Consider the following 27,509-nt stretch of genomic DNA (forward strand, 5'->3'; position numbering starts at 1 on the left):
GAGAGGCAAACACTCTGTGCCTGAGAGTAGACAAAAACTAGGTTCCCATGGTAGATCTGGTGAGTTGGTGATGAGTCATTAATGAGCCAGATGACTCCCCTACATGTCTCTAATAAATCTTGTCTCTTATATTCTTACGGGCCAAGAGACAATGAGGTCTAATTGAAAAAACAACTAAAGCCAAGCCCTGGCTCTTACTGAGTAACCACAGGGTTAGTAACCACTTAGAGAAGTCATGAACTTCTCTAGGTCTCAAACTGATATATAAAAGGAAGGAGGGAGGGAAATAATCACCACCTTACAGGCATGTGGATACTGTTTAATGCTTGGTACACCTACCCATCTAGGTGGTTTCTATTATTCTTCTTCACCTGAGAACATAGGCATGCCGTAGCTTGAGTCATCCAGCAGCAATTAGGACATCACTGAGTTGGGTGCCTAGGTAACAGGATGGACAGACCAACACAACAGGAGTAAAGAGATGAACAGCAGCTTCCATTAATAAGCATAAGCCTACTATCTGTTATCAATCTGCACAGATCAAATGCATGACTCATTATGTGAATACTCGCTTAAGCCTGAATGTGCAAAATGAAAACAGTCAGGTGCAGTGGCTCACACCTGTAATCCCAACACTTTGGGAGACTAAGGCAGGTGGATCACCTGAGGCCAGGAGTTTGAGACCAGCCTGGCCAACATGGTGAAATCCCATCTCTACTAAAAATACAAAAATTAGCCAGGCATGGTGGCACGTGCCTGTAGTCCCAGCTACTCAGGAGGCTGAGGAAGAAGAATTGCTTGAACCTGGGAGGTGGAGGTTGCAGTGAGCCAAGATGGCACCACTGCACTCCAGCCTGGACAACATAGCGAAACTCTGTCTAAAAAGAAGAAAAAAGAACCAGTTACAGATTTCTTTGTTCCTTCTCCATTCCTCACTTGACTAGCCAAAAAGAAAAAAAAAAAAACACCTCTATACTGAGAATCAGGTCCACGGCTACTCTTTGGCAGGCAGTCTCTTTGATTATCAAGAGAAAGTTCTACCTCCCAACCAGGTACCCCGCAAGACCAACCTAGAAAGTAAAGGAGCCCAGCATGGACCTGGAAGCTTTCTCCCAGCTTTAACGAGGTAAAAGTGGCAGCCACTGCTATTGCCTTTGATGAGTTCCTAGAGCAGGTCTCTGATGTGAAAGCCAGGGCCCCAACCCGCATTCCCCAAGGCTAGGCAAGCCCTTTCATAGTGATGAAACACAAAGGTACTCATCTGGAATGAGATGCCACCCTGAGATCAGATGACTCAAAATACTCCCCTGCTTTAAATGATGATCCTGGCCTTACTCAGAATGCTGGCTTACTTATGCTTGTGTATAATTCAGCACTCACATGTATATTCACTTGAGTCTTGATTAAACTACTGTGTTTCCTACTAACAGGCAGACTTCATTACTTCTTAAGGTAGGACCAAGCAAAGCAGGGACACTGCCTCCCAGCTTTTAAAGGGCATTTGTTACTTCAAATTAATGTCAAAGTTATCATCATGAGAAAAAAATAAAAACTTTATTGGACTTTGTTACATTGATTTTACAGTTTCACACTGTATTTTGAATCACATTAAGGCAGGGGATGGGGCACTGTAATGTTTGGAAGTTTAGGAACTTTAGAGCACTTAAGCTGACCCCGCTACTGTAAAGAAAAGCGGGGTGTCTGCTTGACACCGGCAAAATAAGGGGCTACATGTCCCAATCTATCCCTCAAATCCCTCGAAATGCTACACCCTGACATAAACCACTGGTTTAAAAGACAATGATTCCAATAATTTATATCAAGTCCTGCTTCCCTACCCTCCCCCCACCCTAACTGAGCTTGTCCCCTCTGTGTTCCTCTGTTTAATTCTGTAACAACATCTGAAATCCAGCCTCCATCAGATTCTGGCTAAACATCTCTGACCTTTGAATATTGTCTTATTTTAGCCCATAATGAGATCAGCAGCTACTGTCAGTGCTGAAAATGGGTTACACTTTGCAAAATAACTTTATTCTTTAACAATCTTGTATACTGGGCACCAATACTGAGGCTCAGCTGCCCACGGTCATAAAAGCATAGTATGTACTCAACAAATACTAGCTGACTAATTTGACAGCCAGAAAACAGCAAAGCTGGGATGCAAACCCAAGCAGTCTGACTCCCAAGCCTCTTAACCATTCTTAACAGACCACCTACCTCCATTCTTCTTCAAACGCGTTCTTCCTGTTTGCCACCTGAATAAACGGAACCACTATCCACACAGATGGTTAAACCAGAATCACGCAGAAATCTATCTCTCCCTCATATTACTCATAACTGCCAGTGTTAAATTCTAATTGCTGGCCAGGTGCAGTGGCTCACGCCTGTAATCCCAGCACTTTGGGAGGCCGAGGCGGGTGGATCACAAGGTCAGGAGATCAAGACCATCCTGACTAACACGGTGAAACCCCATCTCTACTAAAAATACAAAAAAATTAGTCGGGTGTGGTGGCGGGTGCCTGTAGTCCCAGATACTAGGGAGGCTGAGGTGGGAGAATGGCATGAACCCGGGAGGCGGAGCTTGCAGTGAGCCGAGATCGGGCCACTGCACTCCAGCCTGGGTGACAGAGTGAGACTGTCTCAAAAAAAAAAAAAATCTAATTGCTAAGTAGCCCTCATTTGTCATTTTCTCCCCATTATTCCACTTTTCTATTTCACATCTCATATGGACTGCTCCTGGTCTCATCTCTCTAAATCCATTCTCTATATATCATCCCAAGTGACTGAAGATAAAATTTGTTCACGACACTATATGTTTTCAGCCGCCCTCAACATAAGGTCCAAACTCTTTACTGAGGTTGATAAAGGCCTTTATAATTCAGTCCCTGACTACATTTCCCCATTCCAGCTTTACTGAACTTTTTTTCTCATCTTCCTGCCTTTAACATGCAGTTTTATGTACTCCAGAAACGTCATCTCATTTTCCCATCTCTCTCTCAGCTAACTTCTAAGAGTTCTTGGCTTAAATACCACTTTCCCCAGAAAGCCTACCATTACACCAAATACCTCTCCTTTGAGTTCTCTCCGATTCCTAAACCACAGCACTAATTTGCCATATTATAACCACCTGTCAGCTCATTTGCTGTCTTCTCTAAGCTATTAAAGTCCAAGATGGCAGAGCCTCTATCATGTTTAACACTGTGCCCCAAAACCTACAGGGTCTAGTGCAGAACAGACAGTAAATCTTTGTTGAAAGCTCTTTTACTCTACCTTTTTGCATACCACCTCTCATGAAAATGTTTCTTGACAATGCCTTCCCTGTCTCTCATCTACCAAGTGTCTCACCTAGAGAAGATATTTAGGACAACTTTTGAATAAATTCAAGACTTTGCTCACTAACCAGACCGTAATTTTTAGAAGGAATAAGAGCATCCAGACTAGACGTCTGATAAAACCTGGCTATCCAGAAAATAAAGAATGGCTGCAAACTCATAAAAGTTGTTGAAAGAAAGGGCATTAAAATCTTAAAACTCTTTCTTTTTTAACCAAATACCTTCGTAGTGCAAATATAATTAATTAACATGCATTTTACTTTTACATACTCATAACAAGATAATTACACAAACTAAAGCTGCAGTGTTTTCCCAAGTGAATCTTCATTTTAACCAAACTCACAAAGCATTTATTGGAATTAATACATCTGGCAAAGCACCAGACTTGAATCAAGCAGTATCAATACTACAGTGTACAAAAAGTAAATTAAAAAACTCAAGATGTAGAAGCAGTAGCCATTCTTCTAGGGAATCAGCAACCATTCTTCTAGGGAAGGGACCCACATATACAATCCTTCCCCAAAAACTTTGGTGCTACCCCTCTGAAGAGTTTAAGCACAAAACAGAGTGCTTGTATCATATAAGTAAGGACTTTCATAGAGGAAAACTGTAATATAAATGCTTTTTTTTTTTTGCTTTTAAAGGATACTGCAATATAAATATATTAAGCATGGCCTCAAATATCCAACATTTTCCTATCTTACATTTTAAACCAAAGTTGAAAGAACGTACAGGCTTTATAAAGAACTCTCTTCACAGCACAGCTGTAGTTCACTTTAAACAAAAAATGTTCCCTTTGTGCTATATCCTTAAAAGTAAACAAAATATACAGATAAATGAGAAGTTTAGATTCTGCATCAAGCATTATTCAATCTTCTGACATAAACCTGGATACAGTCAAACTTGCAAAGCATTCACTTAATATTTTAGTTGAAGCAAACTTAAAAGGTATATGAGTTTTCGGTGAAGGAGACCTTTGTGAGTTTCAGTGGTGTCCTTGGCACTCAGAGGTTCAGCTGAAGTCCCGACTGGTGAGGACAAGTGGAGCCACAAGGGTCCAGACGTAAAGCAGGAGGCAGACCCAGCTGGAGCTGATCTTGACCCACACAGCTGGCCACTTGCTGGTCATGCTCTGAAACTTTGCGTCAGGGCTAAGAAAACAAGAGAGAGTCAGGTAGAAGAGACCGGTCTACCTGACTTCTGTCAGCCTTCTGCAGCCCCCCAGCCAAGACCAAGAAATTCTCCAGTGAAACTTGGCTGGCACTACCCCCCAGTAGGGTTGTAGAGGGGACCAGAGGAAGCTGCTATTTTTAGTTGTTATGACCAAGAACTAAAGAACTCATTGACTCTGTCTTTCAAATGACTTTTCTTCTTGCTAGCATGAAAGACTATCAGGGCCAAGTTCTTTAGATGTTCCTAGTTATTGGCAAAAGTCTAGATTGAGATAGCCTCCCTGAAACTTTCCTTTGTTAATACATTATTACTTGAACCAGAATGCTCTGACATGGCCATCTCTATGCACAGAAAATTAGTGAACAAAGATGGGTCAGATTGCTTTATGTCATGATTTTCTCTCCCAATTAACTCAACTCTGTAAGAGCTCCCAGCGATTTGCACTGCAAAGAATTCCAATGGGTTTTAAATGCTAGAGGGGATAAAGTCAAGAGTATTTAACCCAACTTCATAATATGAGTAAGAGCAAAGGTTCTGAGATCAGGACAATGGATGAGATTTTATAGGCCATCCAGGGGTTTTATAATCTTCCGTCTGTTTTGTCTGTGTCTCCTACCTGTACCAGCTAGTCAGGGTCATCATGATGTACAAGGAAGCCAAGCAGAGCATGAGGTGGAATAAGGAGTAGCTATACTGCACTCCCTCTTTCTCGTTGTCCACAGCCCGTCGAGGCTGTCCATCTTCTTCATCACTGGCACCATTGGTAGTTGTATCACCAAGGATGACGCTGTCACTCCCTGACAGGGTCAGCTTGTCTACTTGGCTATTAGTGGAAGTGCGGATGCTGGAAAGTGATCCCAAGGAATACAAATCAGAAAGGGGCTATGATAATGAACTGCTGCCACTGGCTTATATACAAGACACTTACTGCTGAGCTGTTCCTACTTTGGAGACTGAAAGCTTTCTGAAGATCCTGCTTAAAGTTCTGAACTGCCACCTGTCATCATAAGATTAATGGCACTGTCATCAGTTACTACTTGATATGATGGCTTAATTGCTTACTTAGGAGTTTCATAAAATACACTATGCTCTCAGTGTCTGTTTCCGTGACTTCACAAGTGCTGCTTCTATGATTGGAATGTACCATGCGCCAACCTCCTTCCAAAGCTAACTTACTCATCCTTCACTTCTCTGACTTGCTGTCATGTCCTCTGGAAGGCCTTCCCTGACATCACCCCTCACTGGCTACGTTATACAAGACACTCCTCCGACTTCCCACAGCTTCCTAGGCTTCCTTCTGTCACTGCACTTACCACTCCTGTCTTCCTTGCTATTTATTCAAAGAATGCCTTAACAATGACCTTAGTCTATGTATTTCTAGCACTACAGATGTTCACTAAAAGTTGTTAAACGACTGAACAAAAATGAAAATACAAATAAAGGACAAAAATTACATGATCGTTTCAATAGACACAGAAAAAACATCTGACAAAATCCAATACCTTTCCATGATAAAACAGCCAAAGTAGAACTGCCTCAAACTGACAAAAGGAATAAAGGAAAAACCCAGAGCTAACATCATACTTAACAGTGTAAGACTAAAAACTTTTCCCCTGAGGTCAGGAACAAGACAAGGATCCTACTCTCACCATTTCTATCCAACAATGTAGTAAAGTTTTAGCCAGAGCAAGAAAAAGAGATAAACGGTATCCAGATTAGAAAAGAAGTAAAACTATCTCTATCTGTAGATTACCTCTTGTATATAGGAAATCCTATGGAATACATACACATGCAAACTATTAGAACCAATAAATAAGTTTACCAAAGTTGCAGGATACAAGATCAATATACAGAAATCAGGACTGGGTGTGGTGGCTCACGCCTGTAATCCCAACTACTTGAGAGGCTGAGGTGGGAGGATCACTAGAGGACAGGAGCTCAAGACTGGCCAGTGCACAATAGCAAGACTGTTTCTAAAAAGATTAAAAATTAGCTGGGCATGATGGTGTGTGCCCGTAGTTTTAGCTAATCAGGAAGCTGAGGTGGGAGGATCACTTGAAACCAGGAGCTTGAGGCTGTAGTGAGCTATGATCACACCACTGCATTTCAGCCTGGGTGATAGAGCAAGACTTCTCTTTAAAACACACACACACACACACACACAAATCAATTGTATTTCTTTCTTTTTGAGATGAGGGCTCACTCTATCACCCAGGTGGACTGCAGTAGTGCAATCACGGCTCACTGCAGCCTTAACCTCCTGGGCTCAGTTGGTCCTCCCACCTCACCTCCCAAGTAGCTGGGACTACAGATTGCACCACCACACCTGGCCAATTTTTATAGAGACAGGGTCTTACTATCTTGCTCTGGCTGGTCTCAAACTCCTGGACTCAAGTGATCCTCCCACCTCAGCTTCCTAACGTGTTGGGAATATAGGCATGAGCCACCGTGCCTGGTCACCAATCATATCTTTATACACTAGCAATAAACAACCCAAAAGTTAAGCTAAGAAAACATATATTCATTTATAATACCATCAAAAAGAATAAAATACTTGGAATTTAGAATAAAATGCTTAAAAACAAAATAAGTTTAAGATTTGTATACTAATAACTAACTATAAACCACTGAAAGAAATTAAAAACCTAAATAAATGATTTAAGTAAAGAAGACTTCAGTAAGTTATCTTCATGGTCACAGACTGGAAGCCTTAATATTGCTGAGATGACAGTACTCCCCATAAAAATCCAAACTACATTTTTTTTGCAGAAATCAACAAGCTGATCCTGAAATTCAGGTGGGAATGCAAAGGACCCATAACTGCCAAAACAATTTTGAAAAAGAACAAATTTGGAGGACTCATATTTCCTAATTTCAAAACTTACTACAGGCTGGGCATGGTGGCTCACACCTGTAATCCCAACACTTTGGGAGGCCGAGGCAGGAGGATCACCTGAGGTCAGGAGTTTGAGACCAGCTTAGCCAACATGGTGAAACCCTGTCTCTACTAAAAATACAAAAATTAGCCAGGCATAGTGGCAGGTGCCTGTAATCCCAGCGACTCGGGAGCCTGAGGCAGAAGAATCGCTTGAACCCAGGAGGTGGAGATTGCAATGAGCTGAGATCATGCCACTGTACTCTAGCCTAGGTGACAGCAAGACACTGTCTCAAAAAATATATATATGTACACAGCTCTGTAACTGAAGCAAGTAAAGAATTTTTCATTAAAGGTAGTGAAGTTTTTTAATTTCTTATGCTGCTTTTTGAAAGCAAAAACAGTTTCTTCACTTTATTATCAACCTCCATGAAAATCTTGTTCTAACTACCTTTTAACTTACCTAGAATACAAAAGGCAGAGAACAAAGACAAACAGTCCAATAAAATTATCTGAATCCAGTAAAGACCCATTCTTTGATGGTGGAGTAGGGGTAGGGACCACAGCAGTTGAATTTCCTGGAGCCAGTGTTGGTGCAGTTATGCGTGTAATAAAGCTCATCAGGCTGGGGTTGCAGGAACGATCTGAAAGTGAGAAAATTTTTATTATCCTTGGTTACAGCTCATCTTGTTCCAAGACAGGACTTGAGGAGTTCCTTACATATCATTCAGTCATGATGTGAAACATTGGAATGCTTTACTTAAAAAATCTGAAACTTAGCAGTCAGTAACATATTTGGTCACAATCAATGACTTAGAATTAGGAAAAAAAGAAAAGAACAACAAATCTGTCAAATTCCATAAACATCATTATTGATTTTATTGGTTTTGTAGTTTGACTGACAAATCTTTTTAATTCTTTAAAAGAGTGCCAAGGTTTTAAGCACAGAAGTTTATCTCTATTTTGGTTTTTACATAGTTACTCAAGAACAAAAAATAAGTTATCATTGGTGGAGGGGGGGGTCTGCATTTATCGTTTTCCTTTAAAAGAAGCCCACAGAATATCCTCCTGAGAAACAATCCTACAATAACTATAAAATGAGATTTCCCACAGCTGTTTTTTCTAGAGCCCGTGACATCAAACTACAATTTAGTCAAAACAAAGGGCCAAAACAAGCCTGCCCTTGACCAGAGCTCTTAACTAGTTTGACTCAGCCTAGGTTAGGTAAAGCCTAGACCATCTGAAGGACTCTGACCCTTTAGGCTGTCAGTTATAAATAGCTATGAATAGATGTGGGGACTAAAACGTGAAAGGTAAATACCTACAAACCTACAGTGAACACTGTACGTTTAAGTTTTGTTTGCTTGTTTCACATTTGCTCTAGCTCTAGTTTTTATACCACCTATGTAAGGGCTGATTTCCTACTTTCATTTTATCAAAAAAATGTGTTATTGACGTTCCCTTACCAGGTTCATTGGACATGGCTGACCAGGTGAGGTACATAGTGTAGAGGGTGATGAGAGAGGACTGCAAGAGGCCGGAGCGAGGCTGGTGTTCCTATGGAATCAAAAGGAAAACAGTGGCAGAGGGACTGCCAAGGGCTGACTTTCCAAAATGCAGTATACTTCTCTGGGATTCATTCAACTATCAGTAACTGAGAACTTTCGGATTCTTCTCGAGAGTTGAAAGGTGACAAGTAACCTTTCAGTTCAGTTAGCTCGCCAAAGAATACAGAAAGACAAAGCAAGTACTACTGGTTCTCAAGGCATTTCATGATCCTAGAAATTCCTGTTCATCACACAAGGCCTTTGATTTTCTACTCCCTTGTAGTGAAAAGATCGAAGATCAGCTTTGCAACGAATTAGTAGTTGGGTTAGACCTATCACTTCTTTGAGACTTGTTTTCTCACTTTTAAAAGGAAAGGTGATGTCTAGATAGAATTTTCATATTTCATATCTATAACTCCACGAATTAAAAAAAAATTTTTTTTTTTTTCTGAGACGGAGTCTTGCTCGTCACTCAAGCTGGAGTGCAGTGGTATGATCTCGGCTCACTGCAACTTCCTCCCGGGTTCAAGCTTCTCCTTGCCTCAGCCTCCTGAGTAGCTGGGATTACAGGTGGCCGCCACCATGCCCGGCTAATTTTTGTACTTTTAGTAGAGACGGGGTTTCATCATGTTGGCCAGACTGGTCTCGAACTCCTGACCTCAGATGATCTGCCCACCTCAGCCTCCCAAAGTGCTGGGATTACAGGCATAAGCCATGGCGCCCAGTCGGAGTTTTGCTCTTGTTGCCCAGGCTGGAGTGCAATGGCACAATCTCAGCTCACTGCAACCTCTGCCTCCAGGGTTCAGGCTATTCTCCTGCCCCCCAGCCTCCCAAGTAGCCTGGATTATAGGCATGCACCCCCATGCCTGGCTAATTTTGTATTTTTAGTAGAAACAACGTTTCACCATGTTGGTCAGGCTGATCTCAAACTCCTGACCTCAAGTGATCCACCCGCCTTGGCCTTCCAAAGTGCTGGGATTACCAGAGTTAAGTCACCACACGCAGCCTAAACTCTGATATTTAAAACTCAAGAGCATGAGTTTTATTTTGAAATATTAAAATCAATTATTTTTCCCAGTTTAATTCCCCTAAAATATCTTAGCTAATGACTCATAAGAATCATTCCCAGCCGCGTGCGGTGGCTCATGCCTGTAATTCCAGCACTTTGGGAGGCTGAGATGGGTGGATCACCTGAGGTCAGGAGTTTGAGACCAGCCTGGCCAACATGGTAAAACCCCATCTCAACTAAAAACACAAAAATTAGCCAGGCATGGTGGCAGGCGCCTATAATCCCAGCTACTCGTGGGGCCGAGGCAGGAGAATCACTTGAACCCGGGAGGCGGAGGTTGCAGTGAGCCAAGATTGCACCATTGCACTCCAGCCTAGGGGACAAGAGTGAGACTTCATCTCAAAAAACAACAAAAAACAAGACTCATTCCTGGCCAGGCGTGGTGGTTCATGCCTGTAATCCCAGCACCTTGGGAGACCAAGGAGGCGGGTGGATCACGAAGTCAAGAGTTTAGCCTGGCCAAGATGGTGAAACCCTATCTCTACTAAAAATACAAAAATTGGCTAGGTGTGGTGGTGGGTGCCTGTAATCCCAGCTACTCAGGAGTCTGAGGCAGAGGTTGCAGTGAGCTGAGATCATGCCACTGCACTCCAGCCCGGGCAACAGAGTGAGACGGAGTCTCGCTCTGTCGCCCGGGCTGGAGTGCAGTGGCCGGATCTCAGCTCACTGCAAGCTCCGCCTCCCGGGTTTACGCCATTCTCCTGCCTCAGCCTCCCGAGTAGCTGGGACTACAGGCGCCCGCCACCTCGCCCGGCTAGTTTTTTGTATTTTTTTAGTAGAGACAGGGTTTCACCGTGTTAGCCAGGATGGTCTTGATCTCCTGACCTCGTGATCCGCCCGTCTCGGCCTCCCAAAGTGCTGGGATTACAGGCTTGAGCCACCGCGCCCGGCCCAAAAAAATTTTTTTTAATGATTGTGAAATTCATTTAATTATGATATAGGCATGAAATAGTATACTGTTTACTTAAGCTATAATTATGAAGATTTTATAATATGGAAAAATGTTCAAGTGGATAAACTTAGACATAAATTCATAAGAAAGGGTACCTAGATTTTAAGCTTAGAATTAAAAACCTTTCACAGGAGGAAGTAGTAGTAAACGATCATACCTGAATTTTTGGGTGGATCGATATAATAGAAGCCACAACGCAAAGGATCAGGTTAATACTGATGAAGAACTTGTTTTCTGTGCAGCCATCTGGTTTGGTGTAGTATGTATAGAGCAGCCCAACACAGATGATTGACAGGATATAAAAGGCGCTTGTGAAAGACAGTAAAGCTGGAGAAAAGGAAACCAATATGAATGATTCAACTATAATAAACTAATAATGAAGGCCAATTTTCTTCCACTCCATATAAAAACGAGGAGACATTATTTCACTTTTCTGTGGTAAATTACAGTAAAATTACAAAGGCCTCAAGGTTAAAGTATTAACATTGTATTCAATTAACTTGATGTTAAATTCCAAAATCCACCAAGCAACTGAATCCACTTCCTGAATTACCTAATTTGATTTCATGGGTTGATTACCAGACATTTGATCACTCCAGCTAGAGTGAACTGCTACCTGTATATTAATTAATGTGCATTGTGAGCTTTTCTTAGGAACCTAAATGATCCCTACACCCTCAAAATGACCCAGTTCACAGCAAGCTCCATGCCAGGATGGTGTTAGAGGAAAACAGAATAGACACACAGGTATTTTTTTATGACAGTTTTTTCCTCTACAGTCATTGGCTATCTAAATCTATTTCCCATCACGAACAATAAGACTACATCCCTGAACTGGAAAAGTGGCTCATTTGCTATTTTTTAATATCTAAAGTAGTGGGTCCTTTCAATTCACACTGATAATCAACAATCAGCTGTGTTGGCTGAGCATGGTGGCTCATGCCTGCAATCCCAGCACTTTGGGAGGCCAAGGTGGGTGGATTGATTGAGTCTGAGTTCCAGATCAACCCTGGCAACATGAAAAAATTCTGTCTCTACAAAAAAAACAACAATCAGCCAGGCCTAGTGGCATGAGGTTGTAGCCCCAGCTACCTGGGAAGCTGAGGCAAGGAGATTGCTTGAGCCCAGGACATAGAGGATGCAGTGAGTCGAGGTGGTGCCACTGCACTCCAGCTTGGACAACAGAGCAAAACCCCATCTCAAACAACAAACAATTAGCTGTGTAGCTCTGAAAATTAGAAAACATGAAACAGCACATACAGTACACTCAGACCAACTGCAAGAATGATAAGCTCAGTTAACTTGTATTCAAGTCAAAGCCCAGATGTAAGACAACTAGTTTCTACTTATCTCAATGAATTTTGCATGTCTAAAATTAAATGATGTACATTAAGTTATTAGCACACTTCTTAATGTTTTCCCATCTGAATATACAAGATTTTTCTACACTTATTATAAAGTATGACCAATTTGCAACTCATTAAATTCTTCTAGAGTTGTATGATCCAAAATGAATTAAAGAAAATAACAGCTGGGCATAGTGGCTCACGCTTGTAATCCTAACACTTTGGGAGGGCAAGGCAGGTGGATCGATTGAGTCCAGGAGTTCCGGGCAACATGGCGAAACCTTGTCTCTACAAAAAACACAAAAATTAGCTGGTCATGGTGGTGTGGGCATGGTAGTGTGGGTATGGTGGTGTGCACCTGTAGTCCCAGCTACCTGGGAGGCTGAGATGGAGGACGGCTTGAGCCAGGAAGGCAGAGGTTGCAGTAAGCCATGATTGTGCCACTGTACTCCAAGCCTGGGTCACAGGGTGAGAGACCCAATCTCGAAAGAAAGAAAAAAAAGAAAAGAAAAGAGAGAGAGAGAGAGAAAGAAAGAGAGAGAAAAGAAAAGAAAAAAATAGATAAAAATAAAATTGTCATTACAAACAATTTAAATGACCAACACTAGGGTAAAGGTTAAATGAATTACGTATACTCTGTCATGGAATGCCATGGAATTGTATGGAATGGAATACCATGCAGCTTACAGTAAACTCCATGCCAGGAGCTTGAATGCAGGTTAAATGAGTAAGACATACCTACACTCGCTGGTAAGAAAGGATATTCATCATGTAGGAAATGAAAAGAGCAAGTCATGGAACAATATACAGTACAATCCTGTTTACATTTAAATACAAAAGCAAGGTGAATGCATAAATACATAAAGGTTCACAAGAGTGGCTACATCTGGAAAGGAAAATGGGTTGCAGATAGGTGGAGATTTGCATGTTTTAGTCTTTATAAAGTTATAAAGTTCTATCATTTGTCTTTATGGTAAACATAGTATTTTTAAAAAATATATGTAAATATTTTTTAAAACCAAATCAAATGAAAATAAAACTGGGCAATTCGATAGTATGTACTGAAAGCATTTTAAAATATTCATACACTTTGACTCTTCTATTTCTGGGAATTTGTCCTAAGGAAATAATCAGAAATGTGTGCAATGTGTATCACGAGGTAGTTAGCGCTCTACCAGAGCCAAAATACATTCGCAAGCTACTGTTAAATCCTACTCAGTCTAGAAATTGTAAGTGCCCCTTTTCCACCAGAAAGTTTCTCATAGCAGGTGTGGGGTCCCTTTCTGAATAAGGCCATAAGGACTACTCACTCCTATCTGCCTAAAGTAGGTGGGCAGCTGTCCCATATGTTGAACCCATCTGAGTTTCCTCTCCATGGAAACAAAGTTATCAAAACCAGAACTAAAGTCACTAAATATAATTGTTTTTCCTTATCTAAACACATGGAATTACATTATGACTCTCAAAATAAATAAATTGGGAAAACCCAACGATTTATATTATCTGTGCTACTTTCTTCCAGTGATGCATATAATTCAGAGCCAAATTCAGGAAATTATAGATTTTTTTCCTTTTATTTAATTTTATTATTATTTTGAGACAGGGTCTTGCTCTGCCACCCAGGCTGGAGTACAACGGTGTGATGACAGCTTACCGCAGCCCTGAACCCCTGGGCTCCAGAGATTCTCCTGCCTTAGCCTTCTGAGTAGCTAGGACTATAGGTGTATGCCACCATGCCTGGCAATTTTTTTTTTTTCTAATGTAAAGATGGAGTCTCAATATGCTGCCTAGGCTGGTCTTGAACTCCTGGATTCAAGCCATTCTCCTATCTTGGACTCTGTTGCTAAGGACTATAGCTGCTGGGACTATAATCATGATTTTTATTGTACACCCTGCTTAATGTAGCAGTATGGCTAACATAGGTGAGTAGAGATACCTACCGGCATACCACAACCTTGGGTTTCCTTCTTCCATTCGATTTACCCATGATTCATTCCAAGAATGAGCAAAGTCTACCAACAGCACCAGCTGAATAAGGATGAAGAGGGCGGCCCCTATCATGCCAGCAACAAACCAGACTACAAGAACCAAGAGAACAAGTTATTCTCTACCATAGAGTAACATTTCAGAAGATCCAACATTCTGAAAGGATTTCAATTAAAACAAGAGAGAGGTGGTAGACATTCTGTCTCTAGCAGTACAGCAAGATTCCAAACTCAAAGGATTCTTAAAAGCATTCTACTGGTTTTCAGACCTTTTAAAACACATTTTAGCTTGTGCCAAGGGGAGCCTGGGACCTGAGTTCCAAATGACACTGTAAGTCTTTTCTTTTAGAGGTGGGAAAATCATAGTAGAAATCTAAAGATGTCACCTGATGCCATGCTAAGAAAGTAGGTTAAGACAGATACGGGAGCACAAGAGTTCTAAGTCCGTATTTTGACAGGCTCTCTGATTAGCTCATCAAGTGAGAACACAAACTATTAAGATATTGCCAAAAGATTAACATATGGTTCCAGAAAACCTGAGAGGTGCAGTGAATGCCTCCTGACCTCAAAACCACATATTAATAATGAGTAGCGGCCACATATTAATAATGAGTAGGTGGCTGACACCTGTAATCCCAGCACTTCAGGAGGCTGAGGCAAGTGGATCACGAGGTCAGGAGTTCAAGACCAGCCTGGCCAAGATGGTGAAATCCTGTCTCTACCTAAAATACAAAAATTAGCTGGGCGTGGTAGTGGGTGCCTGTAATCCCAGCTACTTGGGAGACTGAGGCAGAGAACTGCTTGAATCCAGGAGGCGGAGGTTGCAGTGAGCTGAGATCATGCAACTGCACTCCAGCCTGAGAGACAAGAGTGAGAGACTCTGTCTAAAAATATATATATATATAGAGAGAGAGAGAGAGAGAGAGAGAGTTGCAGATACTAAGTCCTATTAATTGGATACCATCTCATTTAATTGTCAGTTCTGCAAAAACAGTAATTAAAATGTAGGTTTCTTTCTTTTTTCTTTTTTTTTTTTGAGACAGAGTTTTGATCTTCACCCAGGCTGGAGTGCAGTAGCACGCTATTGGCACACTGCAACCTCTGCCTCCCAGGTTCAAGCAATTTTGCTGCCTCAGTCTCCTGAGTACCTGGAATTACGGGTGTGCACCATCATGCCTGGCTAATTTTTGTATTTTTAGTAGAGACAGGGCTTCACCACATTGGCCAGGTTGGTCTCAAACTCCTGACCTCAGGTGATCCGCCCACCTTGGCCTCCCAAAGTGCTGAGCTTACAGGCGTGAGCCACCGTGCCCGGCCTAAAATGTAGCTTTAACTCAATCATCTATAAAGTTTATATAGTTTAAAATCAACCCCCTCAAAGGTGAACCCTACCTGAGCTGAAATAGCCCCCAGGGATGTAGAAAGATCCAACCATGATTCCAATAAGGGCAGCAATTTTGAAGAACCAAAACCTATTAAAATATAAAAATGCATTTATGAAATGCTAAATTTTTTCACTCTTATACTGAGAAAAATTCATTTCTGAAATGCAAAAATAATAGCTTAATAGCTTTTTCCCCAACATGACTGTCTAGACTATTTTCTTCATTTGACTACTCATTTAATAGGCTAATTCATTTAATATTTCACACAATTAAAGGACAACATTAGCACAGAGGATAAATCACTCACATTTATTACCAGAGAAAACTGAAAATTTAGAGTCTCCCTACTTTTACCACTTAAAGGTAGGCATTTTTCTAGCATTCTGGGAGTTCTAAAATAACAGTGCTAGGTACACACAGAGCCATTAACTGTAAGGTCTGAATGAAAAGTAATCACAAATCCTCTGTTTACAATACAGGGCGCAGATACCTTGCCCACAATGACACAGCTCATCACTGGCACCTGATTTTCAGTTCATGATCTTTTGTGACTGCCTTGTATGGCAGAGTGGAAAGAACCAGGCTTTGGAGCTAGACAGACCTAAGTTTCAATCTTAGCTCCAACCTCCAACTGGTTAACAGGTCTCAGGCAATTTATTAACCTCTCTGCAATTCAGTTACTGCATCTGTAAAAAGGGGATTATAATACATATTAAATTTACAAAACGCCATTCAGTCTTTGAGAATTAGAAATATGGCTGGGCACGGTGGCTCACGCCTGTAAGCCCAGCACTTCAGGAGGCAAAGGCGGGCGGATCACCTCAGGTCTGGAGTTCTAGACCAGCCTGGCCAACACGGTGAAACCCCATCTCTACTAAAAATACAAAAATTAGCCAGGTATGGTGGCAGGTGCCTATAATCCCAGCTACTAGGGAGGCTGAGGCAGGAGAATCACTTGAACCTGGGAAGGGGAGGTTGCAGTGAGCCGAGATCTCCAGCCTGGGTGACAAGAGTGAAACTCCATCTCCAAAAACAAAAACAAAACAATAACAAAAAAAAGGGAGACAATTGGAAACATAGGTAAAAGGTGGTCAGGAGTCAGAAGCAATAGAATATGTAAATCAGTAGCACATATATAGTCACTGACTTCTTGTACACTGTTTAACTTTATCAGGTACATGTTTATCTTTAAACAACAGAAAAAAGAAAGTGTGTGTCTATGTAGTATCTAGCATAGTGCTTCAACTATTTTAACAAGTGTTCAACAAGAATCTAAGAACATAAAGCAGGCCGGGCGCGGTGGCTCAAGCCTGTAATCCCAGCACTTTGGGAGGCCGAGACGGGTGGATCACGAGGTCAGGAGATCGAGACCATCCTGGCTAATACGGTGAAACCCCGTCTCTACTAAAAAATACAAAAAACTAGCCGGGCGAGGTGGCGGGTGCCTGTAGTCCCAGCTACTTGGGAGGCTGAGGCAGGAGAATGGCGTAAACCCGGGAGGCGGAGCTTGCAGTGAGCTGAGATCCGGCCACTGCACTCCAGCCTGGGCGACAGAGCGAGACTCCGTCTCAAAAAAAAAAAAAAAAAAAAAAAGAACATAAAGCAAAGGAATTTAATAGAAGAAAATAAAAAGACAAGACTCCCGGCCGGGCGCGGTGGCTCAAGCCTGTAATCCCAGCACTTTGGGAGGCCGAGACGGGCGGATCGCGAGGTCAGGAGATCGAGACCATCCTGGCTAACACGGTGAAACCCCGTCTCTACTAAAAATACAAAAAACTAGCCGGGCGAGATGGCGGGCGCCTGTAGTCCCAGCTACTCGGAGGCTGAGGCTGGAGAATGGCGTAAACCCGGGAGGGGGAGCTTGCAGTGAGCTGAGATCCGGCCACTGCACTCCAGTCCGGGCAACAGAGCGAGACTCCGCCTCAAAAAAAAAAAAAAAAAAAAAAAAAGACTCCCTATCCCCTCCACTTTACAGCAATCTGAAAATGACATTTAAAAATTTAACATGCGGCCGGGCGCGGTGGCTCAAGCCTGTAATCCCAGCACTTTGGGAGGCCGAGACGGGCGGATCACGAGGTCAGGAGATCGAGACCATCCTGGCTAATACGGTGAAACCCTGTCTCTACTTAAAAATACAAAAAACTAGCCGGGCGACGAGGCGGGCGCCTGTAGTCCCAGCTACTCGGGAGGCTGAGGCAGGAGAATGGCATAAACCCGGGAGGCGGAGCTTGCAGTGAGCTGAGATCCGGCCACTGCACTCCAGCCTGGGTGGCAGAGCAAGACTCCGTCTCAAAAAAAAAAAAAAAAAAATTAACATGCATAAAAGACCAGAAATATATCTGAGTCACTCATTTACATATTCCATTGATTCCATCAGAATGGCAATATTAACTGCTGAAGGGAAGGAAGAGCCACACCATAATGTAACCAGTTAATCATAAATGTAACATACCCATTGTGTACTGCTGCTCGGGGATCTTTACTTGTTTTTACTTTCAACATGAGCAGAGAAAAGACAAAGAAAAAGATGGCCATGGCAAAGCTGATCCGATACACAGCTTTATAACCAACCAGCACATCACAATCTTTATCTGCATTTATATCAGCCTCATGGATTTTAAATCCCCCTTCACAAAATCCAGGAATCTGGAAAAAAGCAATTTCAGTGTTATCAGAATATTTATATTTAGACAGAGACTCTACCCCATCACAGGAAAGACTGGATTTAGAAAATTAACTACTTCAACAACTGCGAGACTGACTATGGAATTTTTCTCTGTCTTCCGATGCATTTACAATCTTGTTACCAAACAGTATAAATAACTTGTATTTTAAAAATGTAAATGCTCGCTCGGCTGGGCACAGTGGCTTACGCCTGTAATCCCAGTACTTTGGGAGGCTGAGGTGGTTGGATCATGAGGTCAGGAGTTCAAGACCACCCTGGCCAGCATGGTGAAACCCCGTCTCTACTAAAAATACAAAAAATTAGCTAGGCATGGTAGTGCATGCCTATAATCCCAGCTACTTGGGAGGCTGAGGCAAGAGAACTGCTTGAACCCAGGAGGCGGAGGTTGCAGTGAGCCAAGATCCTGTCACTGCACTCCAGCCTGGGCAACAGAGTGAGACTTTGTTTCACAAAAATATGCTCTCTCTTCTTTGCTCTTTTAGGCTGAAGAGGCTGTGTGCCACTTTCCCGTCAGATTTTCCAGCTACCACTGAGTCCTTCCAGAGGTGAAGAACTAGTCCAGTTTAGATGCTTCAACCTTTAACACATAAGGAAAGAAAATGTTTTGGAGGCACTCTTTTAATATTTTCTCTCAGTTGCTCGATTGGAGCCTAAAGATCTTCATTCTGTATTTCCGGAAAAGGACTAATGTCCTCATATTTCTGTGTTCTGACCATACCCCGTATAAGTAAAAAATCTCCAAATTACAATGAACTTGATTAACAATGAAGAATTAAACTAGAATTTTGCAAAACATAAAAATAAAAATAACCAATACATTAAGGGCATTGTTACTTCTTACCTTCTTCAGGTACGTTTCCATCTCTTTTCTCTGCATGATATAGGATACGACAGCGCTCAGGAGGAGAATGAAAGCATAAATGAGGCGAGTCAACGTGGAATTCTTACTGTTAGGACAGCAACTACACAGCAAACATGAGGCACCGCTGCAGAGGCATGGAACCTGGAAGAAGCACACCATGGTCACCTGAGACCGCGTTCAGTAGACTCCTTTATAACACAGATGTCAAAGAAGAGAAAGCGAGGCAAATCAGGCCTTACAGTTTTAACTGACAGAATCATGGCTGGGAGGAAGTGGTTAAAAGTATGGGCTCTGGGCCGGGTGCGGCAGCTAACGCCTGTAATCCCAACACTTTGGGAGGCCAAGGCGGGTGGATTACGAGGTCAGGAGACTGAGACCATCCTGGCTAACAAGGTGAAACCCCATCTCTACTAAAAAAGACAAAAAAAAATTAGCTGGGTGTGGTAGCGGGCACCTGTCTCACCTACTCAGGCAGCTGAGGCAGGAGAATGGCATGAACCCCGGAGGCGGAGCTTGCAGTGAGCCGAGATTGCGCCACTGCACTCCAGCCTGGGCGACACAGTGAGACTCCGTCTCAAAAAAATAAAAAAATAAAAAAGTATGGGCTCGGAGTAAATATTATTTCTGCCACTTTTTACCCCAGCAAGTTACGTACTCTAACCCCATTTCACCATCTGTAAAACGAACTCAATGATAGAATTTTCCTCCCTCAGACTGCTGTATTAAATGAGCACCTCAACACTACCTGAAACACATTAACAGCTCAATAAGTGTTAATTAAATTCTGAGAGCAGAATTGTGCCACTGCATTCCAGCCTGGGCGACAGACTGAGACTCCGTCTCAAAAAAAAGAGTAACCTGGCCGGGCGCGGTGGCTCACGCCTGTAATCCCAGCACTTTGGGAGGCCGAGACGGGCGGATCACGAGGTCAGGAGATCGAGACCATCCTGGCTAACACGGTGAAACCCCGTCTCTACTAAAAAACACAAAAAACTAGCCGGGCGAGGTGGCGGGCGCCTGTAGTCCCAGCTACTCAGGAGGCTGAGGCAGGAGAATGGCGTAAACCGGGGAGGCGGAGCTTGCAGTGAGCTGAGATCAGGCCACTGTACTCCAGCCTGGGCGACAGAGCAAGACTCCGTCTCAAAAAAAAAAAAAAGAGTAACCTAGATCTTTCGTCTGCTAAAATCTGTTAATGACCACACTACATGAGAGAAGATATAATTTTATTTCTTTCTTTTTTGAGACAGGGTCACACTCTGTCACCCAGGCTGGAGTGCAGTAACACCATTTCAGCTCACTGCAACCTCACCCTCCTGGGTTCAAGCAATTCTCCTACCTCAGCCTCCCCAGTAGCTGGGATTACAGGGATTACATACACGTGCCACCATGCCTGGCTAATTTTTATGTAGTGACGGGGTTTCACCATGTTGGCCAGGCTGGTCTCAATCTCCTGACCTCAAGTGATCCGCCCGCCTCAGCCTCCCAAAGTGCTGGGATTACAGGCATGAGCCACTGCACCCAGGCTTTGTTTCGTTTTGTTTTGTTTTAAAGACACAAGGTGTCACTCTGTTGCCCAACCTGGAGTACAGTTATGTGATCATAGCTCACTGCGGCATCAAACTCCTGGGCTCAAGCAATCCTCTGGCCTCAGCCTCCTGAGTACAAGCAAGCACCACCATGCCCAGCTAAGAGGATATAATTTGAGTCACTACACTTGATTAGGAAACTGCCTGAAAAAAAAAATTGCTCTGAGGGGTGACATTATCAAGTCATACTACAAGGACAGGCTAATTCAGAATTAGCAGATGTAAACAATGGATAACTCTGGTCTTAAAATATGGTCCCAGGAATAATCTTCATTTTTTATAGATGCCATCTTGTGTGCACTTTATGATAATTTTGTGTGGTCTGCAGCAAGGTGCTAACATTCATTCTAAAAAAGTTCAGTTTTCTCATCTGTAAAAACGAGCATAATACTACCTACTCAAACATGGTTACTGAGTAAAGAATGAGATGATGTCAGGAATATGAAGCACCTAGTATAATGCCTGACATATATATCAGGCTCAATATATTGTGGTAGCCATTATTATTTGTAATTGCAATAGCAATGGGAAATTGACCGGCCAGTCTGTCTCCATCCAATTCTTAACTACAGTATAGGCCAAACAATGCAGAGGCATGTCCTCCACAAATTCTTACGTTGAAGTCCTAATCCCCAATACCTCAGAACGTATCCTTACTTGGTCATTGCAGATGTAGTAAGTTAAGATAAGGTTATATGGAGTACAGTGAGCAGCTATTCCAATATGACTGTGTCCTTCTAAAAAGGGGAAAATTGGACAAAGACTGCCAGCAAACCAAAAAAAAAAAAAGCTAGGGGAGAGGGATAATACAGATTCTCTCTCATCAGCCTTAGAAGTAACCAACCCTGCTGACACCTTCATCCCAGACTTCCAGCCTTTAGAATTCAGAGATAAGAAATCACTGGGTTTAAGCCACCCAGTCTGTGGTACTTTGTTATGAAGCCCTGGCAAACTAATAAACTTAACTTACCTATAGTTGTCTTAAGAATGTAAATATCTCGAAGGGGAGACTATCTTTACAATGTTACATCTTTTGTAGCTTTACATAGCAGGTACTCAGCAAATATCTATGCGACAAATCTGTCCTACTATATGTTATGTCATTTTCCCATTTCAGTAAATGACAACTCTATTCTTCCTGTTGCTTGGGCCCAAAACCTGGAGTCATCCTGAATGCCTTCCCTTTTCCCAAAATCCTCATCCAATTTGTCAGTACATCAGCTCTATCCTTAAAATATATCCAGAATCTGACCATTTTCACAGCATCCTTAGCTATCACCCTTGTCCAAGCCACAACTCTTATCTCTCATCTGGATTAAGTTCAAAAGTTCCCATCTCACAGCTGTAGGGATCCATTCAGAAGCTCTGAGTTGGCCAGTACAGTGGCTCACGTCTGTAATCCTAGCACTTTGGGAAGCCAAGGCAGGCAGATCACCTGAGGTCAAGAGTTCAAGACCTGCCAGGCCAACACAGTGAAATCCCATCTCTACTAAAAACGCAAAATATTAACCCAACGTGGTGGCGCATGCCTGTAATCCCAGCTACTAGGGAGGCTGAGGCAGGAGAATCACTTGAACCCTGTAAGCAGAGGTTGCAGTGAGCCAAGATGGCGCGCCACTGCACTCCAGTCTGGGCAACAGAGTGAGACTCAGTCTCAAAAAAAAAAACCTCTGAGTTGTTATAAAGATTATTTTAAGCTGAAGGCATCTGAGCTTCAACAGATGCAGAAGAAAAAAAAAAAAGCCTTCTGGGAGCTTCTCTTGTCTGACTAAAAGCAGCAACTTCTGGGAAATGAGGCTGCCATAAAGTCCCTCTCCAGGGAAGTTTTAAGGCCATGAAGAAGCTCGAAAGACCTGCCATACCTGCATAAACAAGTACTACCACAACCTTTCTTGTTTCCTATTCTCCTAAAAACAAACCTGTCTTTCCTAAGGAAACCTATTTGTTCTTCTCATAGAAGCCTTTCTCAGCTTCCTTTTTCCTACTAAATTAGAAAGCCTTGGCCGGATACAGTGGCTCACACCTGTAATCCCAGCACTTTAGGAAGCTGAGGCGGGCAGATCACCTGAGGTCGGGAGTTCAAGACCAGCCTGACCAACATGGAGAAACCTCATCTCTACTAAAAATACTAAATTAGCTGGGCGTGGTGGCACATGCCTGTAATTCCAGTTACTTGGGAGGCTGAGGCAGGAGAATCGCTTGAACCTGGGACGTAGAGACTGCAGTGAGCTGAGATCCCACCACTGCATTCCAGCCTGGGCAACAAGAGTGAAACTTGGTCTCAAAAAGGAAAAAAAAAAAAAAAGAAAGCCTCAAGTTCTAACCACCCCCTTTGAGTTACTATTACTGAGCACTCCTGTGTGAACATGTCTTGCATGCATAAACTCTTGTTCCTCTAAATAATCTGTTTTGTCAGTTAAATTCACAAGCCCTAGAAACAGAACCCAAAAGGTTGGAGGAAGATTTTTCCCTGCCTACATTGCTTTACCCTTACTTTTCTACCATCTATTCTCCACACAGCAACGATAATCCGCCTTGTCAAAACACAGGCCCAGATCATATCATTCCTTTTTTCAAACTCTGTAATAGATTCCCATATAACTTAATAGTAAAAGCCAAAGTCCTTAAAAACCTACAAGACCATATAATGGGTATCAACATGATTTTGCTCTCTACCTTTCTGATTTCACTCTTTATTATTCTTTCCCTTACTCATTCCACTCTCTGGTATATAGAACTCCTTACTGTTTCTATTGAATAAAAGGGATTAATGAAACATAAAGGCACCATATAAATAGAAATGCCTGGATGGCATCAATTCAAATCTTAGCTTTCAATCAAAGCCAAAATGCATTTCAAGTTATTATGACAGAAAAAAATGTTTCAAATTAACAATTCACTCCTTAACTAATGACCTTCGTAACTATATATATATATTTTTTTTTTTTTTTTTTGAGACGGAGTCTCGCAGTCGCCCAGGCTGGAGTGCAGTGGCCGGATCTCAGCTCACTGCAAGCTCCGCCTCCCGGGTTTACGCCATTCTCCTGCCTCAGCCTCCTGAGTAGCTGGGACTACAGGCGCCCGCCATCTCGCCCGGCTAGTTTTTTCTATTTTTTAGTAGAGACGGGGTTTCGCCGTGTTAGCCAGGATGGTCTCGATCTCCTGACCTCACGATCCACCCGTCTCGGCCTCCCAAAGTGCTGGGATTACAGGCTTGAGCCACCGCGCCCGGCCCGTAACTATATTTTTAAAGAATGTATGTTGTAAATAGTGATTTTGAACCACTAGTTGATTGTAAAAATCAACTCACCAGGATTTTTTTTTTTTGAGATGGAGTCTCATTCTGTTACCAGGCTGGAGTGCAGTGGCGTGATCTCAGCTCATTGTTAACCTTATCCTCCCCGGTTCAAGCGATTCTCCTGCCTCTGCCTCCTGAGTAACTGGGACTACAGGCGTGTACCACCATGCGCCCAGCTAATTTTTATATTTTTAGTAGAGACAGGGTTTCAGCATGTTGGCCATGATGGTCTGGATCTCTTGACCTTGTGATCCACCCACCTCGGCCTCCCAAAGTGCTGGGATTACAGGCATGAGCCACCAAGCCCGGCCCTCAACTCACCAGGATTTTCTAATGTGATAGAAGATAAAAGGGAAATTGTACAGTAGATGGTATGGGATTATTTCATAAACCTTTGTCTCCATATGGGTGCTTCAGATCAACTATGTACAATCTTTCTTTAGGTCAAGGTCAGAAAAATTAGAAAACCACTGCTCTCAAGAAAGCCCTTAAAAATGAAACACTCTTTTGATTTAGGACCAACAACTCTAAAATACATTCTGTTCCTAAGAAATAGTGGAATGAAGCCAGGCATGGTGTCACACACCTGTAGTCCCAGCTACTGGGGAGGCAGAGGTGGGAGGATCACTTGAATCCAGGAGTTCAAGGCTGCAATGAGCTATGACTGAACCACTGCACTCCAGCCTGGGTGACAGAGCAAAACTGTCCCCCTCAAAAAAAAAAAAAAAAGTAGAAAGAGCTGAAATAGAATCCCTGGTGTAATACTGTGAAATATATGTACGTTTGGTTCCCATTTCCTGGCATACAATTTCTAAAATCCTTGGAATAACCAGTGTCTTTTTGTAAGCTAATGAGATGACTGGTGACTGGCAGTCCCTAGGTAAGCATCATGATGGGGGAGGGTCATAGGAGGAGGTTAGGATTTTTCAGTCTCACCCGTGAACCTCCAAGGAGGAGAGGCCGAAGGTTAGGCCAGTCACCAAAAGCCAACGATTCAATGAATGCTGACTACATAATGAAGACTGCATAAAAGCCCAAAAGGACAAAGTTCAGAAGAACTTTTGGCTGGGCATGGTGGCTCACACCCCAGGAGTTCGAGACCAGCCTGGCCAACATAGTGAAATCCCGTCTCTACCAAAAACACAAAAATTAGCTGGGCGTGGTGGCCCACACCTATAATCCTGGCTACTTGGAAGGCTGAGACATGAGAATCGCTTGAACCCAGGAGGCAGAGGTTGAAGAGAGCCAAGATGGTGCCACTGCCCCAGACAGAGCATGGAAGCTCCAGACCCCTTCCCCTATACCTTGTCTTACATACCACTTCATCTGTATCTTTAAAAATACATTAATAGTTGCCATAAAAAAGAAGAAAATCATGTCATTTGCAGTAACAAAGATGTAGCTGGAGGCCACTATCCCAAGTGAATTAATACAGAAACAGAAAACCAAATACAGCATATTCTCGCTTACAAGTGGGAGCTAAACACTGGGAACACAGACACAAAGATGGCAACAATAAACACTAGAGATTCCAAGAGCGGGGAAGGGGGGGAGGGGCAGGGGTTGAAAAACTACCTATTGGATACTGTGTTCACGGCTTGAGCAACGGAATCATTAGAAGCCCAAACCTCAGGATAAGGCAATATACCCCTGTAACAAAACTGCATATGTACCCTCTGAATCTAAAATTAAAAATACATAAATACACAAAATAAAATAGTTTTATAATAAGCCAGTAAACATGTTGCCTTGAGTTCTGTGACCAAATTAATCAAAGCCAAGGAGGGAGGTCATGGAAACTCTGATTTATAGGTGGCCGGTCAAAAGCACAGGTAAAACAACCTGAGGCTCGCCATTGACACAGAAAGTGGGCACAGTCTTGCGAGACTGAGCCCTCAACTTGGGTGATTTGATCCTATCTCCAAGTAGAGAGCTTCGGAATTAACTTGTAGGGCACCAAGCTGGCATCCCCTGCAGAGCTGAATGTTTGCCTGATGTTTGGGGGAAAATCCCCACACACCACATATCTCGTATCAAGTGTGTTGTGAGTGGAGCAGGAGAAAACTGAGTGTGCTTTTTCTACACACTTGGTCAATTACATCAGCTGGACAATGAGGAATCAAGGAACCACGCTACTCTGAAGCGGGTAAATGAGGGAACTCAGCATATTCTTTTATAGGCCCTAAAATTTTCTCTTTAAAATGTTTACAGTTTACTAGGTGATTAAACCCATTTACTCACTTCACTGTCACAATCGTTCTCGAAGAGAGGAATGCTGGGGTGATTATCCTCGGATAAATGACTTATAGCAGTCCCAAAATATTAAGGCCCTGGTTTCCAATTTTGAATAACAATCTAAGGCCTTCTTTCCCTTGCACCAGAACTGCAGGCAAGCCTCCGCTAAAATCCCAGCTTTGCCACATACTCTGCAGTTTTGGCAAATCCCGTGATAGGGGATAAAAATGTTACTTGAGCCACCCAGAATTTAACGACCGCACCTTAAGAGGTGCTTCGGCAGGAACCGGAGCTTCCGCGCTGGGAGCGCTCATTCCTTGGTCCCACTCCAGCTCCGGAGGCATCTACAGTCAGGAAGGCTCGCAGGGCGGAGCCATCCGAATTGTAAACAATGGTGGCCGACCTCCTCCGTTTCCCGAGGAACCCAGAGGGCGAGCCGCCTGATCCCGACCTAAGGGTATGGCGGATTTGGGTCTGGGGCCCCAGACACTCGCTGTAGCCCAGGGCCTCCTGACATCCCGAGGGCCTCTGGAGCCAAGGCCCGTGCAGGTCTGGGTTTGAGGCCTTTTCCCACAAACCGCAGGTCCAGCGAGGACTCGGGACCCCGAACTCACCCAGCTGGCGAGGGAGAAGACACCCAGCACAGCCCCCATGGTGACGCCAGTGATGGAGGTGGCCGGTCCTGAGGCTGCTATCTAATGCGGTGGTAAGTGCCAGCTGAGGCGTCTCCCCAGAAACGCGACGATTTCTCAAGCCGGAAACTTGGCCCTCCACCGGCGCACGGATACGTCACGGCGTGGCCCCGCCCACCGTCCGCGACCGGCGCGACCGGGGTGGGGGAGTGGGGGGGTGGGGGCTGTCATTGGCTGAGGGTGCGCCTGTCATTGGCTGAGGGGGAAGGCGGGGCTAAACCATCCTGGGGTTGCAGGAACTGGGAAGGTGTCATTCCTCACATAATTTGTATTCATTGTGCAAAGATCTGGAGGTTACAGAAGTGTAGAGAGAGGCACGGTATCTACGCTCAGAATTTATTCTCTAGTTAAGAGGAGATCTGACACCATGCCCCAATGTAATGAATACGATGAAGCAGTATGGGGGAATAGGCTTTCAATAAAGGTGTATTTAGTGCCTAGTATTGTAAGGGGAAAGTAATTTAGTTGGGCAGTAGTCTTGGAAGA

General features: G+C 43.2%; 1 protein-coding gene across 1 annotated transcript; it reads right to left on the reverse strand.

The window, feature by feature from the left end:
- Positions 1–1,532: 1,532 nt before the first annotated feature.
- On the reverse strand, positions 1,533–27,147 carry SERINC3 (serine incorporator 3). Its single transcript, XM_033186487.1, has 10 exons — positions 26,946–27,147; positions 19,192–19,353; positions 18,117–18,310; positions 15,672–15,751; positions 14,235–14,372; positions 11,106–11,275; positions 8,847–8,937; positions 7,844–8,024; positions 5,122–5,349; positions 1,533–4,483 (listed from the first exon to the last, which is right to left on the reverse strand). Exons 1-10 carry the CDS (start codon positions 26,982–26,984, stop codon positions 4,345–4,347), a joined length of 1,422 nt encoding a protein of 473 aa, XP_033042378.1. The 5' UTR covers positions 26,985–27,147; the 3' UTR covers positions 1,533–4,344.
- Positions 27,148–27,509: the final 362 nt, after the last annotated feature.

Source organism: Trachypithecus francoisi, unplaced genomic scaffold, assembly GCF_009764315.1.
Source record: "Trachypithecus francoisi isolate TF-2019V2 unplaced genomic scaffold, Tfra_2.0 Lachesis_group21, whole genome shotgun sequence".
NCBI lineage: Eukaryota > Metazoa > Chordata > Mammalia > Primates > Cercopithecidae > Trachypithecus > Trachypithecus francoisi.

Coding starts and splice junctions, on each gene's coding strand:
- SERINC3 (XM_033186487.1), bottom strand. CDS start 26,984: ATGGGGGCTGTGCTGGGTGTCTTCTCCCTCGCCAGCTGG. Junction 15,752..18,116: donor CGAGCAGCAGTACACAATGG/GTATGTTACATT, acceptor ATATTTTAATAG/GTTTTGGTTCTTCAAAATTG. Junction 4,484..5,121: donor ACCCTGACTAGCTGGTACAG/GTAGGAGACACA, acceptor TTGTTTTCTTAG/CCCTGACGCAAAGTTTCAGA.